Source organism: Amphibalanus amphitrite, unplaced genomic scaffold (genome assembly GCF_019059575.1).
Source record: "Amphibalanus amphitrite isolate SeventyFive unplaced genomic scaffold, NRLGWU_Aamphi_draft 001082F_arrow, whole genome shotgun sequence".
NCBI classification, from domain to species: domain Eukaryota; kingdom Metazoa; phylum Arthropoda; class Thecostraca; order Balanomorpha; family Balanidae; genus Amphibalanus; species Amphibalanus amphitrite.
Window position 1 is genome coordinate 47072 of NW_024882576.1, and position 14939 is coordinate 62010.

A 14939-nucleotide genomic window follows, 5' to 3' on the forward strand; every position below is an offset into this window, starting at 1 on the left:
CGATTCGTTTCATCTCTGAACATTAAAGTTTTGCAGCAAACGAATCTTTTGCGCTAGTTTTGCAGCAAGAAAAATTAGAGATGATCAGATGAACTGCAAGTACTTTAAAGTACTTTTCTTGAAAAATAACTGAGTATTCATAAGTTTTTCGAGCTGATAATGCAATCAAAAACTCTTTATCCTGCAACACAACAGATAAAACACTTATTTTGAATTTATTTGAGCAATTTCGCTCTCATATTTACGCCTCATTTTGGTACTTTTCAAGTTTTCCATCACTAGTACAACATGGCGCCGCCCACAATCCACTTGTATGTTGATAGATGAAACGATAAATTTATCATTGTTCGTAATTGTTTTTACTTTTGAAGGTAAGAAAATTGTGCAAATACTCGTATGCAGTATATCCATTTCGGGGATTTTCCAGGGTTAAGATTCTGGATGGGATTTTGAGTCAATTTGTGCAAAGAATTGCAAACAAGGTTTGTAATCTGCTTCAGACCAAATTATAATCTTATTGGCTGTTTTTGTTTGGTATTTTTTCAAGCTTCTTTGATATGAGCTGCAGAGTTAAATCTTCTCTCATTTGTCAAGAACTTGCCGGTCCCATAGCTCGGTAGAGCATTGGACTCCATGTGGTGGGAGCATTTCTCTGTAATGCTATTTTCATGCTTCTTTGTGGCTATTTCATGTAGCCTCATGCTCTAAGTATAGTTAGGTACTTTCCCAGTCCCAATTTAAATGGATTCTTGCTGGACTTAAATCATTTCACTGTGTTGATTAACAGCTGCTTTTCGTCCCACAGAACACAAGATCACAAGACATTGTCAATTTGTCTGCTCTGAAAATGAAAACCTTTTACTCTCAGCTGGCACCAATAGCATCACCTCAGTGCACAATCTGTTCAGCTATCGAGACAGTGCCAGGCAGTTGGACTAATCTGTCAGCCTCCACTACGGCCCCGCTGCTGGCACGCCTGACAGCAGCACTGGGACGGCAGTGGGCAGCTGACCTCTGCTCCGCTACACTGTGTCTGAGCTGCCTGCGTCAGCTGCAGGGGGTGGAACAGCTGCGGGGCCGCCACCAGCGGCTGGAGGCCTCCCTGGCCAGGGTCTGCAGGAAGGCATCTGATTCACTGTGAGTTGATGGTGTGGTGTATGATAAGACAGTGGTCAATGAACCCCTAACCCCTGAATTATTCCATGGCTGTACTTACAATAGTCACCAGTATAACGCCTTTTGGGGCGACTAACGGAGCGAGCGAGAGGGTGGGCCTTGCACGTGCGAAATTGCGAGGGGGTACCTCCAACTGACTTGTGCACGGCACCCTACTAACTGGTCTCTAGCGATGTGCCAAATTTGGGCACAATCGGCCCAGCCGTTCTCGAGATCTGGAAGCGACACCCTGCACGTGCGCACGTGCAAAATGGGTCCCAACTGACTTGTGCACGGCACCCTACTAACCGGTCCCTAACCGTGTACCAAATTTGAGCGCAATCGGTCCAGCCGTTCCCGAGATCTGGAAACGACCCCTGCACGTGCGCACGTGCAGCAGCACCCCAACTCTGGCACATGTATATGCAGTGCCTAGTGGGTGCCTACCTACATGCCAACTTTCAGCGCAATCGGCCAAGTAGTTACCGAGATATTGCAACAATTACAAAACTGACACCTCTTCGTATTTCACGTGGCACGTGCATAAGGGGTCACCCACATGCATCGGGAATAGTCCAATACTTGGTAGAAGGAATGAAGCTACCCTACAAAAATTACCGCGTGTAAATCGGTCAAGTGGTTGCTGAGATATAAGCCTCGCAAAAGCGTGACCACGGCCGGCCGGCCGGCCGGCCGCTCATACTCAGAAATTTCTGTTAATCTAAGGAAAGACTACGCTCGCTTCGCTCGCTCCGTAATAAAAATGGCTCAGTTGTATGAGATATTACACAGAAATCTAGTCTTGCAATGCTCTTATGGAAGCTTATTTGTTATTTTCAAGTAGCATTTGACATTGCTTTTGAGGGCTGTTTTTGTTCATTTCAGGGATGCCTCAGCCACCTCCTGCATAGCTTGTCATTCTCTGCTCTCAGTGCATGATACTGCCAATGCATTCTGGGACAAGGCACAGTTCAGCTCAACCTTGCTGGCTAATATTCTTGCAAAATTTATGACCAAGGTAAGCTGAATTGGTACTATTATTTGTCTAATATTAACATTAAGTAATATATGGTTCTGAGGTGTGTAGCTGCATTCTTCACACAAAATTTAGTGATTCTTCTTTATTCATTACTCCATCCATCCACTCACTTATTGTCTGATTCATTCATTGCAGCTCCCATTCATTCATTCATTCATTCATTCATTCATTTGTCATTTATGATAATTACTAACCTATACCATGGCCCATGCACAAATGACTATAAAAGGACTGTAGGAATTGGTTCTCTCTGTCACTGATGTTATTTAGTGTGTTGCCTGTAGTAAAATAACATATCATTATTTTCTGTCATTTCTGGAGCCATCATTCAAAGACCTGTACCGTATCTCAGAGAGCTCCCACCTCCCTGTGTTCCCAGCCGCCGGAGCCGGGCTCGTCAGCGGGCAGCAGGGTGTGTGGCCGCTGTGTGGCCAGACTGAACCAGCTGGACTTACTGGCTGTGAGGGCCGACCGGAGGGCGCGGGCGATGGGCGGGCGGCTGCGGGCCGGCGCTGCTGCTGCCGGTGCCAGGAGGCCTAACGGTCAGTGAGATGGGATGAGAGGTAGATGGTAACGCGATTTCTGATGATGCCTGTGAACTATCTATCTTTGAACTGTCAGCACCTTTCAACATGCAACTAACGCCCATACTCTCTCACCAGGTCCACCCGACTCTCAAGCAGTACCCGAGGATCCGGCGGGCCACCTCACCCCTCTGGACGAAATGCTGCTCCAATTAACCGCCGACCACGAGGAGGAGGCCGGCCTGCCCTCGCCGTCACTACCGCTACTGACAACAGGAGGCCCGTCGGCTGACCGGAGCTCGGACCTACTGAACATCAGCGGTCGGCCAGACACGGGCGGTGGACTCGAGAAGGCCGGGAGGGGTGACGGCCTGAGAGGGGAAGGATTGGAAGAGTACGGCCGCAATGACGGTGGGCTGGAAGCACCGGTGGATGACGGGGTTGGGGAATTGCTTGGTGATGTTCAGGCTGTTGAAGGAGGACCACAGAAAGCTAACAGCGACCGACAGAATAATAAGGACAGCAGGGACTTTCGCCCCACATCCAAGGTAAGTCGGTTATGTGTCGTAGAGCTCGCTGAAACTAGCACGAAAATCATAATGCTCTGTATTTCGGTGATATTTTTATTCGGCTCGTTTCTAATGTGCTCTTTTAAGAGCTCTTTTTTTGTTGGGATTGTAAATCCGGAACTGAAATTATGTAGTTCGTGACTCAGTTGCGAAGTGGCTCTTGGACACTCATCTTGCGCAGTTTTTACCGTCTCCATTGTTTGTAAAACCCATGTATCGTTTGATACTATCCAGGTGGTGCAGCCCGTCTCATCTGCTGCTGCTGCCGCCTCCCAGCCACCAGACCGGCCTGTTCGCACCATATACGTCCAGTTGGTGGCCGGAGACGCCACGGGCGCTGCGGGACCGGCAGAGGTGAACGAGGTCCGCGCCGCGCCGGCTACCGCCCCCGCCCCCGCCCCCGCCCCTGCTGTAACCGCCACCAAGGGCCGCCGTCCGGCTAAGATCAAGGTGCAAGAAACGGTCCAGGTGAGTCGTGTATGTCAACCGCTGGCGTAGTTTGGAATCCCTAGGAGCCTCGCTGACCTGCGATAGCGTTGCACTATGGCGTGAATGGTCGTAGATCTAGGATCACCAGTGTATCAGCCACTGCCCACCGCTGACCGATTTATTTTCCTTGTCTCTCGTCAGGTGGTCCGCCTGGGTCCTTCCGATCGGCTGGTTCCTCGGCCTCGGCCCTACCACCGAAAACGACCCAAACCGCCGGCTGCTGATAACTCCACTGAGGACGCCGACGACCCGTCGTCCGCTGACGGACCGTCAAACGCTGACGGGCTGTCAAAGTCAAACGATCCGTCAAGCGCTGAGGATCAGCAGGCAGTTGGAGAGTCACCGGCGCCTCAGCCCCCGGTCAAGCGCGGCAGAGGTCGTCCCAGGAAGACACAGCTGGATGGGACACAGCGGACCTTCAGGGAGCTGCACAGGAAGGTAGGTGTGCAGGGCAGGGATCTGCACAGGATGATAGCGCAGTATAACCGGGCATAACTCAGTGTAGCTCAGTATGCTTAGCATAATATCGGCCGGCTACAGAAAAATGGGCAAACTTATGACATGCAAGGCTGTCTTTCTGTCTTTTCGATCTCGAATTGTATAAGCACGATCATCACGTATCGTGGTTTGTAGCCTTTATGCAGGAAAATGCATTTATTGGAGTGCAAACTCAGTTTGCAACTTTCGTTCAAACGATTGTGTATGCATTGTGTTGCCGCGTCTTTGTCAGCTAATTAGACACCGCTTCACTATTTACTAGTTCCTCACTTGGTCCCCGTTTGTTTTCAGTTACAGTATATGACGGCCAGAGCTGCCCTACCGAACCAGGTGTCTGACCCGATCGGCCCGCCGTCCGGACCGGACCGCCCCGTCGGACCGGGAACGGCGGCCAGCGGAGATACAGCTGTGAAGAGCGAGCGGGAGGAGGGAGGAGAGCAGTGGCTGGAGGCGCAGGACAGAGTGGCGGAGCGGGATAGTCAGGTCAGTTGAATTGCGGAGTGGTGGTCGGGTGCACTCCCCAAATCTGTGCGGGATACGTGTAGGTGTAGCCTGTACGATGTCATTTTCAATTATCAATTTCAATTATGCCTAGACCAAATTTACTCTTTGCATGTCTACCTCAAATCGTTACGTACCTAATATTTTTATCGCCACGACTGTCACTCCTAAACACAAAACATAGAGCATGGCGCCAGGTGTATGTTTGGTATATGCCTCTGTCTCGTCTCTGACCGCGCGTCTCCGCCCCCAGGTCGTCGGGACGGTGTCCAGCGCGACGCTCGGGTGGCTGGGCCCGCCGGCTGAACCCTCCCACGTCACCCACCGCCGCCGGCTGGCAGAGGCCATGGAGCGCGTCAACAGCCGCATAGCCGAGGTAGGGCGTGATTGTAAACAGCATACCGCGAGATCAGACAGAATGTTCGAGCGCTACATTTGAACTCTCGCTAATCGCCATCATACTTGAGATAACGTAGGCTATGATACTTGAGACACCATAGGCTGATTACATTTTCGGTCCTGTGTTCTCAGAAGCGCCTTAAGTCATCTCGATTTGCTGCAACAAAGGAGGACAGGGAGGACGAGAACGTGGAGCCGAGGGAGGACGGTGAGGACATTGAGGAAGAGTTTGAGGACGGAGAGGACACTGTAAAGGCAGAGCAGTCAGAGACCAGCGAGGAGTGGACCGTTTCGGTCCGCAGCCGGCGCGTGAACGGGCTCTATGTCTGCGAGGTTCGTATGAAACTAGATGCAGGAATTATGGCTATGGGGTTTGACCTAAGTCATTGCACCTATGAGGCTCGTCTATTTAGGAAGAGGTACCTATTACGTCAGTGTGAGGTCGTCTAAAGAAAGAGAATCGCTGTCCGTTCTGCTCCACCATTTGTTCTGACGTCGATTGTTCTTTGTCAGGTGTGCCACGACTCGTTCGCGATGCTGCGGGAGCTGCTGAAACACGAGCGGACCCACACTGAGGCCAAGTTCCCCTGTCCGATGTGTAACAGGTCGTTCACCCTGCCCAAACTGGTGCGGAGGCATCAGAAATTCCACAAGGTATGTTGTTATTGGATGATTCAAGGCCATATGTATCCCGTGTCGCCTTTCTTGTTGTAAAATAGTGTACTTTCGCTGCACCCCAGCTTATTTTATCACTGGTTTAGGTGACAAAGCAGCTAGTAATTGCATATTTTAGTTTTCAAATGGAGTGTCTTCTGATTCGCATCTGTCCTGTGTTGTGAAGTTACTACTCCTCGATATGTTCGCTTTCTGTTCACTGTTCTCCATCCGTACCCTGTTTTGTGACGTCCCGCTCCTGTTCTCCGCCGCAGGTGCCCCGCGCCTACCAGTGCGGCGAGTGCGGCCTGCGCTGCCGCTCCCAGCTGGTACTTCTCGACCACATGCACACCCACACGGGCGGCGAGCACATCTCCTGCGGCCAGTGCGGCCAGACGTTCGCCAGTCGAGTGCGCTACCGCTCCCACCTGCGCGCGCACAAGGGCCGGCCGGGGCCGCCGCACTGCGCCGAGTGCCGGCTCAAGTTCGCCAACAAGGCGGCCCTGCAGCGTCACCAGCGGGAGCAACACCCCGAGCCACAGCTGATCGCCTGTCCAGAGCCCGACTGCGAGCGACGCTTCGACTCGCAGAAGAGGCTGACGCACCACCTGCTGCAGCACTTGGCCGGGCCGCCCTGGCGCTGCAAACTCTGTGATAAGGAGTTCCGCTCCAAGTACTCTCTGAGGGACCACGTGCGCACCCACTCCGGACAGAAACCGTTCGAGTGTGAGATCTGCGCAATGCGTTTCTCCCTACGCTCTAACCTAGCCATGCACATGCGGTATGTCCACCAGAACGACCGCCGGTTCAAGTGCACGCTGTGCGGGAAGGGCTACAAGCGGCGGCAGCTACTGCAGTACCACATGCTGTCCCACGAGGGTGTGCGGCCGCTCAGCTGCCCGCACTGCCCCATGAAGATGATCTACCCGCAGCATCTGAAACTGCACCTGCAGACCCACTCGGGCGAGAAGCCGCACCGCTGTGACGTCTGCAGCAAGGCGTTCAGCAGGCGGGACAACCTGCGTGCCCACATGTTCACACACAGCAACAAAAAGCCCTTCGAGTGCCGCCAGTGTGGCATGGGCTTCGTGCGAAAGGTGGGTGGATGGGTGAATGGATGATTTACTGAACGAATGAATGAATGAATGAATCAATCAATCAATCAATCAATGAACAAGGGCACGAACTATGGAATGAATAAATGAGCGAATGAACGAGAGAATGAATAATAAGATGAAATTATGAATAATTGAACGAATGAAACTTTTCCCCTCTAAGTTTCTTAGCAATGCTGGCAATAACTAATTTTTACGCAATCGTTGAACGTTCCGCCGCCCTTGCGTTCCCCTTCCGTGACCAATTCTCCACTCGTCCGTCAGATGGCTCTGCTGCAGCACATGGAGCACTTCAGTCACGGCGAGCATCCGGACGACTACGTCATCAACCGTACCCTGGTGACCAGCGAGTCGGCGCCGGCCGGCGAGCAGGCCCACACCATCGAGCTGCTCGACACCGCCGACGGGCCGCTGGTCCTTCTCGTCGACTCCGACGGCAATCAGGAGGTGCTCGTTGCCGACGGACAGGCGGGAGACGCGTCGACGGCGGCGGCTCTGCGGTGCCTCACCTCCGCCGGGCGGCGGTTGGATCTGATTATCGATGAGTCCGGAGCGGCGACGGTGCGCGGTGGGGAGGAGGACGGGGAGCAGCTGGTGCTGGCTGACGGTGCTGCGGCAGATACGGTGGATCTGATACTGCAGGAGGCTGACGGGCGGCTGGTGCTGAGCGGGGACGGCGCTGACGGTCAGCTGGTGCTGAGCGGGGAGGGCGCTGACGGCCAGCTGGTGCTGAGCGGGGAGGGCGCTGACGGGCAGCTGGTGCTGAGCGGGCAGGGCGCTGACGGCCAGCTGCTGCTGCAGGGGGCGGACGGAGACCAGCCGCTGCTGCTCCAGGAGGGAGTGGAGGACGGCGCGGCGCCCCACTGGGAGCTGCCGGCGCCGCAGGGCGACCCGTTGGAGCTGCGGGCAGACGACGTTCGCGGATAGCGCCGTGTAATCTCCTCAGATACTGCTACTGTCGCCGCCACTGGTCAAGGGCGGCTGTTGTCGGCTGTGCTGCGATCGATGTGTGCGAATGTCCCTGAGTCCACCGTCCTACTCTCAGCTCCACTTTGCGAGTCAATGCAGCTCTAAACATCGAGCTAATGATACGGTGATAAGTGGTTCTACTGTGTGCCTATCTGTGGCATGCCCACTTCACGGCTGGGAATCTTATCGCGGTTGATATGAATGTGCCGAATCAGGGGATTTTGTACCAATGCTATTTGAGGCTGTGTGCCTTGACAAGTTCTTTTCGCAAGCTGAGAAGCTTTCTGAGCCGTATGCGTAGCACCACAGATAACAGTAGTACTGGATTGGAAACAGAATATTGGCAGTTGCAGTAAGAGGCCGAATGTTTTTATGCGACGGCGCCAAAATGGGATTCTCGCGTGCTGCTGGGTGGATAATTTGTGTGTTGTGTATTGCAAGAAATCGTCATTTTTGTGTTTTGTCGTTTACATTTAAAATCGAAGCTACCAATGTTACTTTCATTTGCTTAAAAAATTAAAGTATTTCACTTTTAATTTGATTATTTAGAGTGCACAATGCGTGGTGTTTTCTTTTGAAAACAAAGTGTGGTGCAAAGCCTTACATACGTATAGGTACAGCCCACCGCTTAAGTAATGTAGGGTTTTACCAATCTCAACGGTTGGCTTTGACTGGCGATTGTTTAATGCGGAGTGATCGAAAAGAAGATGTCAATAGCTAAAGTTGCAGCTGCAAGGGTGACGATACATATAAGCTACATTCAAAGTTTCATTGTAGTCTGACTAATCGTTCCTAAGCTTCAGAAGCAGAACATACCCATGACTGAAACCCCACATTACTTCTGCTGTGGACTGTACATCAGCAATGGAGGAGGGGAATGAGCGGTAAAAACCTGCCGTTCTGGCTACAACCCAACGATCCAAGAGGAACAAAAAATTAAAACAGGAGAATCTGTCTCACATGCCACCTATTCGCTTTTCTCACCGAAACATCTCTACGGGCTCAGTGGGTTGGCGCCATGGGTCACCGTGACCGGGCTGAGTGAAATCAGGACTATTCCGCTGCATGTGTGAGCTGCATTTCAGAAAGGAAGATTTCGAAGATGATCGGTCATTTCGCACCGGCATGCAGAGACAGCGCCGTCGGCTCAAGAGCGGCGCAGTCCTGTCAGTATTGACCAGCGTGGATTACGCGATGCCCCCTGTGCACGAGCGGCCAGCGAAACTAGCCATGGCATCCGCACGCCACTCACACCAGAAGCAGGTTATGAAAGACCAGACCGATGCGTTCTTAACGAATGACAATGTCAGCTATCAGGTGGCAACTACAACTGGTCGAGTGTCCGACAGTTCCTGGAGAATGAGGCGGTACTCCGAAGTCGAACTAAGGGCCTCAGATGGTGGTCACTGGTCACGTTTCAGCCCCGCCGACGCCTCCGCCCGAATGGCACCATCAGCATCACAGCAGGAGCGACAGCAGGATGGTGCTCTTGTCATCCAGGAGCCAGTGGCCGCGGTGGCGAAATCCACTGAAATGGAGGACCTGGATGACAGCGCCAAGGCCTCCCTGGGACACAGCTCTGGCGCCTTGGCACGCTCGGCCACCAGGCGTAACAAGTACGGTGCCTCCGCCAGCCTGCTGATCTATCTTGGGGCTACGCCGCTGGAGGTACGACTGGAGAAAGACGAGGAAGACATCGACCTCACCGTGAGGATCTGCCATATTTGGAGGCAACTGCCGAAGATGAAAGCTAACAGGAACCAGCTGCTGGTCTGCGATCAACCAAGAAGTGACGAAGATAGTCCTAAACCGGGATGTCGAACTGACCGGAAGTCGTTTGCAATGATAGCCACGACGTCCTTAGGAGCCTCCTTCCAGAGATGTATGCGACGGTTTTCAATCTATTTGCTGGAAAGTGTGGAAACATGGTAACTGATAAATGAGGCAGACACTCAAGACCGTGCCTGTCCATCGAAAGTCAGGAAGCAGACACCCCAGCGGCAATTCGGTTGCACCCCAGGTGCAACCCGATCGAGGAGCGACAAGAGGCCAAAGCTCAGCAGGGTCAAGAAGATGTAAGGCGGGGAAGTAAGGTCGCTGATGAAATTGGGAGGGCAGGCGAAGCGAAGTGACACTTGAAGGGGTGTTTTGTGACGTTGGTTTGAATTGTGACGTTTGGATGGTTTGTTGTGACAGGACTGGTGTCGATTAGCATGTAAATAAAGAGATCAAACTCCCATGTACAAGTACTTTTTGTGGATGAGAGTGGGAAATCAGTATAATCAAATCAGTGGCATACGTTCCCTCACCACGGCGAGGAAAGTGTAACCAGCAATGTTTAGTAAAATAAATTGCGAGAAGTATGCGCATCTGGCTGACCTTATCCTCACTTCTGTATGGAAATATGAAATTGCCAAAATAAATTACTGTATTAAAAGTCGAGATATTTCGACTTTTAATACATGTGGCAGACATGTATTATGACATGTGAATCGACCGACGAAGAGCTGTGCTCGAAATATCTCGACTTTTAATACAGTAATTTATTTTGGCAATTTCATATTTCCATACAGAAGTGAGGATAAGGTCAGCCAGATGCGCATACTTCTCATGATGATATTCCTCAGAACGCTTAACCACTTACGATTCTTTAAAATAAATTGCCATTATGCAAAAATGCAGCACTAAACACGAGCACGGCTAGATTGCTTCTTAATGAGTTTCATTCACATAAACCAATTTTTTGTTTGCCTGTGTGAGAAGATATCGAAGTCTGGGCACGAAATATTCGGTTCTGTTTTCGGCCTCTTACTGCAGCCACGGAATCCTGTTTCCAATCCAGTACTACTGTTATCTGTGGTAGCACTGTTTGCTCCGATAAATGGAGCGAACCGTTGTGGCCGTTAAACGGAACTGTATGGAACGTCCCTGTATGGATCTGGTTGTCACATGAATGATGTGTGTGATTGTGACAGTATCGCGAACAGTTGCCGGCGTCACGACTTAGTGATACCGCCAATCGAGTCGGTGGATTTAACGAGCCAGATTCGACCCTACAACCGGTGACGCCGGCGGTTGCACTCAGCCGTAGACCTTAGCTCACCTTCTGAGTTGACCGCGGCTGACTCGTGGCCTCTGGCGTCACTACTGCACACCACCACCACTCGACCATGAAACGTGAGATATTACGCTCACTACTCTACCTTCACTTCCTGGCGACCGTCCTGCACGCGGCCCGGCCCGCCACAGCGCCGTGGCGGCTGCGGCGCGCTCCGGCGCTCGATGGAGGGGGAGGTCAGCTTCCGCGCCCCTCTGCCCCGGTGCACGCGCACTCTCCGAGCTTCCGTGCGCGCCCAGCGACCACTGCCGCGCCCACCGGGACAACGCCTGGCGCCGCCGCTGACCCGACCGGTTGCGCGGCGGGGGAGCGCTCCGGCGGCCGGCGCCACCGATGATCCAACTACCGCGGATGCAGGGGCGGCGCCAGATGGAGACGCGATCACCGAGGAGAACTCCTAATCGGACAACTCAACTGTCAATCGTTGAAACACAAACTTCCAGACCTACGTCACGATTTACCTGAACTCTACGACTTTGATGTACTCGCTCTCAGTGAAACGTGGCTCGTGCCCAGTGTCCCGAATCGTCTGATCGGTGTCGATGGCTACACGATACACCGAACGGACAGGCCTGTCTCCAGCCGACTACCAAAAGGACACGGCGGTGTGGCAATTCTAGCCAAGCAGTGTTACAGTGTGGCAGTGCTACCAACCCCGGTCACCACCGATCGAGACAGGTCAAACCTTGAGATTTTGTGGACTAAGGTCGGAGTGCGGCAGAATCGGCAGCTCCTGTTCGCAGCCGTCTACCGGCACCCGACCAACACCCGACAGCAGGTCGACGCCGATCTCGACGACTTCGAGATGCAGCTGCAGCACCTCATGGCTCAGCACCCTGGCGCTACTGTTGTGGTTGCTGGTGATTTTAACTTGTGCATAAAAAAACGAGAACCTCACTTGGGTGCTCAGCTGACGCAGTTACTGTCAACTTATGGTTTTCATCTCGCTAACACGACTTGTGCTACCTATCGACCTGCCGGCACACTCCTCGATATAATCGCTACCAACCGACCAGATGCAGTGACTCGTCGAGGCGTCACCAGGTGCCACTATGGATCACCTCACGATTTTACCCGAATAGTGCTGCGTCACGTGAGTGCTGCAGGTCGGAGGAGAGCCGTTACCGAGGCGCGCCCGATCTCTCGCATCGACGACGCCGAGTTCAACTGGTTACTGTCAACCAGCGACTGGTCCGACCTGCATCGCGCCGCCTCGCCGGACGGCAAGTGGGCTGCGTTTCTCGGGACATTTACATCTCTGCTGGACCGCGTGGCGCCCCGCCGGCGCGTGAGACTCCCTCCGCCGGGCGCCCCGCGTATCACGGACGCGACACGTGACCTGCTGGCGCGGCGGCGCGCGCTGCTCGGTCCCGGTCAGAACCGCGCTGACTACAGGGATGTAAACCGACTGTGCCGAGCCGCAATTAGGAGAGACCACGCCGCCTACTACACCGACCAGTTGCGGGAAGCCGGGCCGACGCGAATGTGGTCGGTGCTGCGGCCAGTCATTGGGTCGGGGAAGGGTACCGCCGCTGCCCCGCCGGCCTGCACACCGGACGCTCTCAATGAGTGCTACGTGCGTGTGGGTCCGACAACGGCGGCCAGTGTGCCGGCGCCGCAGACGGCGATACCGAGTTTACTCCCGCGTGTGATGTCCTGCGTTTTTCGACTGCACTCTGTCGGTTTAGATACCCTGTATAGTATTGTAAGCTCTATGAACAAGTCAAGTCACACAGGCTTAGAAGGAGTAAGTGTCGACATGTTTAGACGATTTTTTCATGGTGCAGGACCAGCACTAGTAGATATTGTCAACTGTAGTCTTGAGACCGGAATAGTGCCAGCAACTTGGAAACACGCATTAGTTACCGCCTTACCAAAAAGCTCAGACAGCCACAAACCGTGTAACACGAGGCCTATATCAATGTTACCAGCCATTATGAAGGTCTGCGAACGTGTAGTACAGGGTCAGCTCGCCGAGTATTTTAACGATCATCATTTATTTACTGACGCACAGCATGGCTACCGGCGAAATCGTTCCACCGAAACCGCCTTATCTGTGATAACCGACAAAGTGTACCGTGCGATGGACAGTGGCGAAATATCCATTTTAGTGTGGCACGGCTGAGAGTAGCCGGTCGCCACTTGAACCGCTAGCAGTGTATACCGCTAGTAGTCCACCTCTCGTTGTGAGAGGGAGTGAAAGGATTGTCAAGGCAGAGACTACCATCCGCCACCGTCGGCACCACACAACTCCAAGGGAGGAGGAGACTCCCGATGTGGGCCCGTGTCGGTAGCTCTGAGCTTGACTAGGATGAACGAGTTACCGATCGTGGATCGTACTGATTTATTGAACAAAAATTGGCACACTATATTTCTAGCAAGGCTACCTTGCATAGGTAGTTTCAGCGTCTAAATGGTAATATTACAAATTCCAGTGACAGTTGGACAAAGAAAAATTACTCCACACCTGCGCTCCTAGATTACCCTCTTAAGGCGTGACAATACAACAGCTACGGTTACAAGAGATAACATATAAGGCAGAAAACAATCACAAGACATATGTGTCAATCAATCACTGACATCTGCGTGCATCAAAAGGATTTACTAGTTTACGACGCCGCCGCTGGGTTGCACACGCTACGGCGCCGTCGCGCTGGGTGCCACGGACGCCCGGGTGTGACAGGCTGTGCAAAAGTCGGAAGTAGGGTCGCCGGAGGTCCTCTGGCAGCAGTGGCCGAGGGCGACCTGTAGATTCGTCCACCAGCAGCGTTGAACCACTGGGCAGCTCGACGGAGCGCAGGCGGAGGGAGTGACGAGTGGCGACGAACGCCTGGAGCTCCCGATCGGTCTGCTGGGCCGTCGCCAGAGTCTCGAAGTCGTCCAGGGGTGGTCGAGGTTCGGAGAGCACGGTCGTGATCCGAGAGAGCGCGTCCGGCACTACGTTGTTCCGTCCGGGAACGTGACGGACATCAGTAGTAAACTGGCTGACGAAGTCCAGGTGACGAGTTTCGCGAGGAGCGTGACGATCGGAGCTGCACCCCACAGCCGACACCAGGGGTCGATGGTCCGTGAACAGGATGAACTCCCGGCCCTCGACACTGTGGCGGAAGTGCCGGATGGCGAGGTAGCAGGCCAGCAGCTCGCGCCCGAAAGTGCTGTAGCGCGTTTCGGCAGGCTTGAGCGTCTTGGAGAAGTAGGACAGCGGTGTCCAGCAGCCGTCCACGAACTGTTGGAGGACCGCGCCGACGCCGACATCCGAGGCATCCACTTGGATGCTGAGTGGTGCACCTGGCAGAGGGTGTGCCAGTCGGGTGGTGTCCGCCAGGCGCGCCTTGACGGCGGTGAAGGTCGACTGGGCCTCGTCAGTCCAACGGACGGGCCGAGCGCTCTTGGCGTTGCGTTGTGTGATCAGCCGGTGCAGAGGGCGAAGCAGGGCGGCGGCGTCGGGCATGAATCGGTGGTAAAACGTTACCATTCCGATGAAACGCCGAAGGTCGCGCTCGGTGCGAGGCAGCGGGAAGTCCCGGACGGCTGCCACCCGGTCCGGCAGTGGGGCGATGCCGTCACAGTTGACGTCGTGTCCCAGAAAGTTCAGCCGCGGAACGCCGAAGACGCGGCCCACTGCGCTCGCTGCGCTACCGTGGTCCGGGGGTTAACACTGTACACTGAGAGCCCGAGACGACGCACTGCTCCTCCCGGACCTGGCCGCTGCCCACTACGCTCGCTGCGTTACAGAGGTCCGGGAAGGCATCACAATCCGCTGGCGTGTTGATGGCGTACCCCCAGTCAGCGGCGAATCCTGCGTGCTGCGGCGAATCCTGCGTGCCTTGGGGGTCCGCGCCGCAGCGAGAGAAGGTGGAAGTCCGAAAGTGGCCGTCTGGCAGGTGAGCAGGCCAGTAGTGGTCCGTA

General features: G+C 53.9%; 2 protein-coding genes across 4 annotated transcripts; both read left to right on the plus strand.

Moving 5' to 3' along the window:
• Positions 1 to 76: 76 nt before the first annotated feature.
• LOC122369894 lies at positions 77 to 10866 on the plus strand. Of its 3 annotated transcripts, none has more exons than XR_006254490.1 (14): positions 77 to 371; positions 806 to 1137; positions 2041 to 2173; positions 2574 to 2736; positions 2857 to 3266; positions 3522 to 3755; positions 3918 to 4214; positions 4566 to 4757; positions 5029 to 5151; positions 5307 to 5507; positions 5688 to 5828; positions 6104 to 6925; positions 7208 to 8209; positions 10772 to 10866. XR_006254490.1 is itself a non-coding variant. In XM_043345001.1 (13 exons), the coding sequence occupies exons 2-13, from the start codon at positions 848 to 850 to the stop codon at positions 7868 to 7870; spliced, it is 3669 nt and encodes a 1222-aa protein (XP_043200936.1). In that variant the 5' UTR covers positions 356 to 482; positions 806 to 847; the 3' UTR covers positions 7871 to 10239. The 3 variants fall into 3 exon arrangements, 1 of the variants encoding a protein (XP_043200936.1); XR_006254489.1 differs by having other exon boundaries at positions 356 to 482; XM_043345001.1 differs by lacking the exon at positions 10772 to 10866 and having other exon boundaries at positions 356 to 482; positions 7208 to 10239.
• Positions 10867 to 11835: 969 nt separating this feature from the next.
• On the plus strand, positions 11836 to 13155 carry LOC122369881. Its single transcript, XM_043344987.1, has one exon. It carries the CDS (start codon positions 11836 to 11838, stop codon positions 13153 to 13155), a length of 1320 nt encoding a protein of 439 aa, XP_043200922.1.
• The last annotated feature ends 1784 nt before the right edge of the window (positions 13156 to 14939 follow it).

Excerpts from the sequence above, each read along its gene's own strand:
- LOC122369881 (XM_043344987.1), top strand. The coding sequence starts at position 11,836 with ATGCAGCTGCAGCACCTCATGGCTCAGCACCCTGGCGCTACTGTTGTG.
- LOC122369894 (XM_043345001.1), top strand. The coding sequence starts at position 848 with ATGAAAACCTTTTACTCTCAGCTGGCACCAATAGCATCACCTCAGTGC. Across the intron at positions 2,174-2,573 it reads TTGCAAAATTTATGACCAAG|CCGCCGGAGCCGGGCTCGTC; the intron begins GTAAGCTGAATT and ends CTGTGTTCCCAG. Across the intron at positions 4,215-4,565 it reads TCAGGGAGCTGCACAGGAAG|TTACAGTATATGACGGCCAG; the intron begins GTAGGTGTGCAG and ends GTTTGTTTTCAG.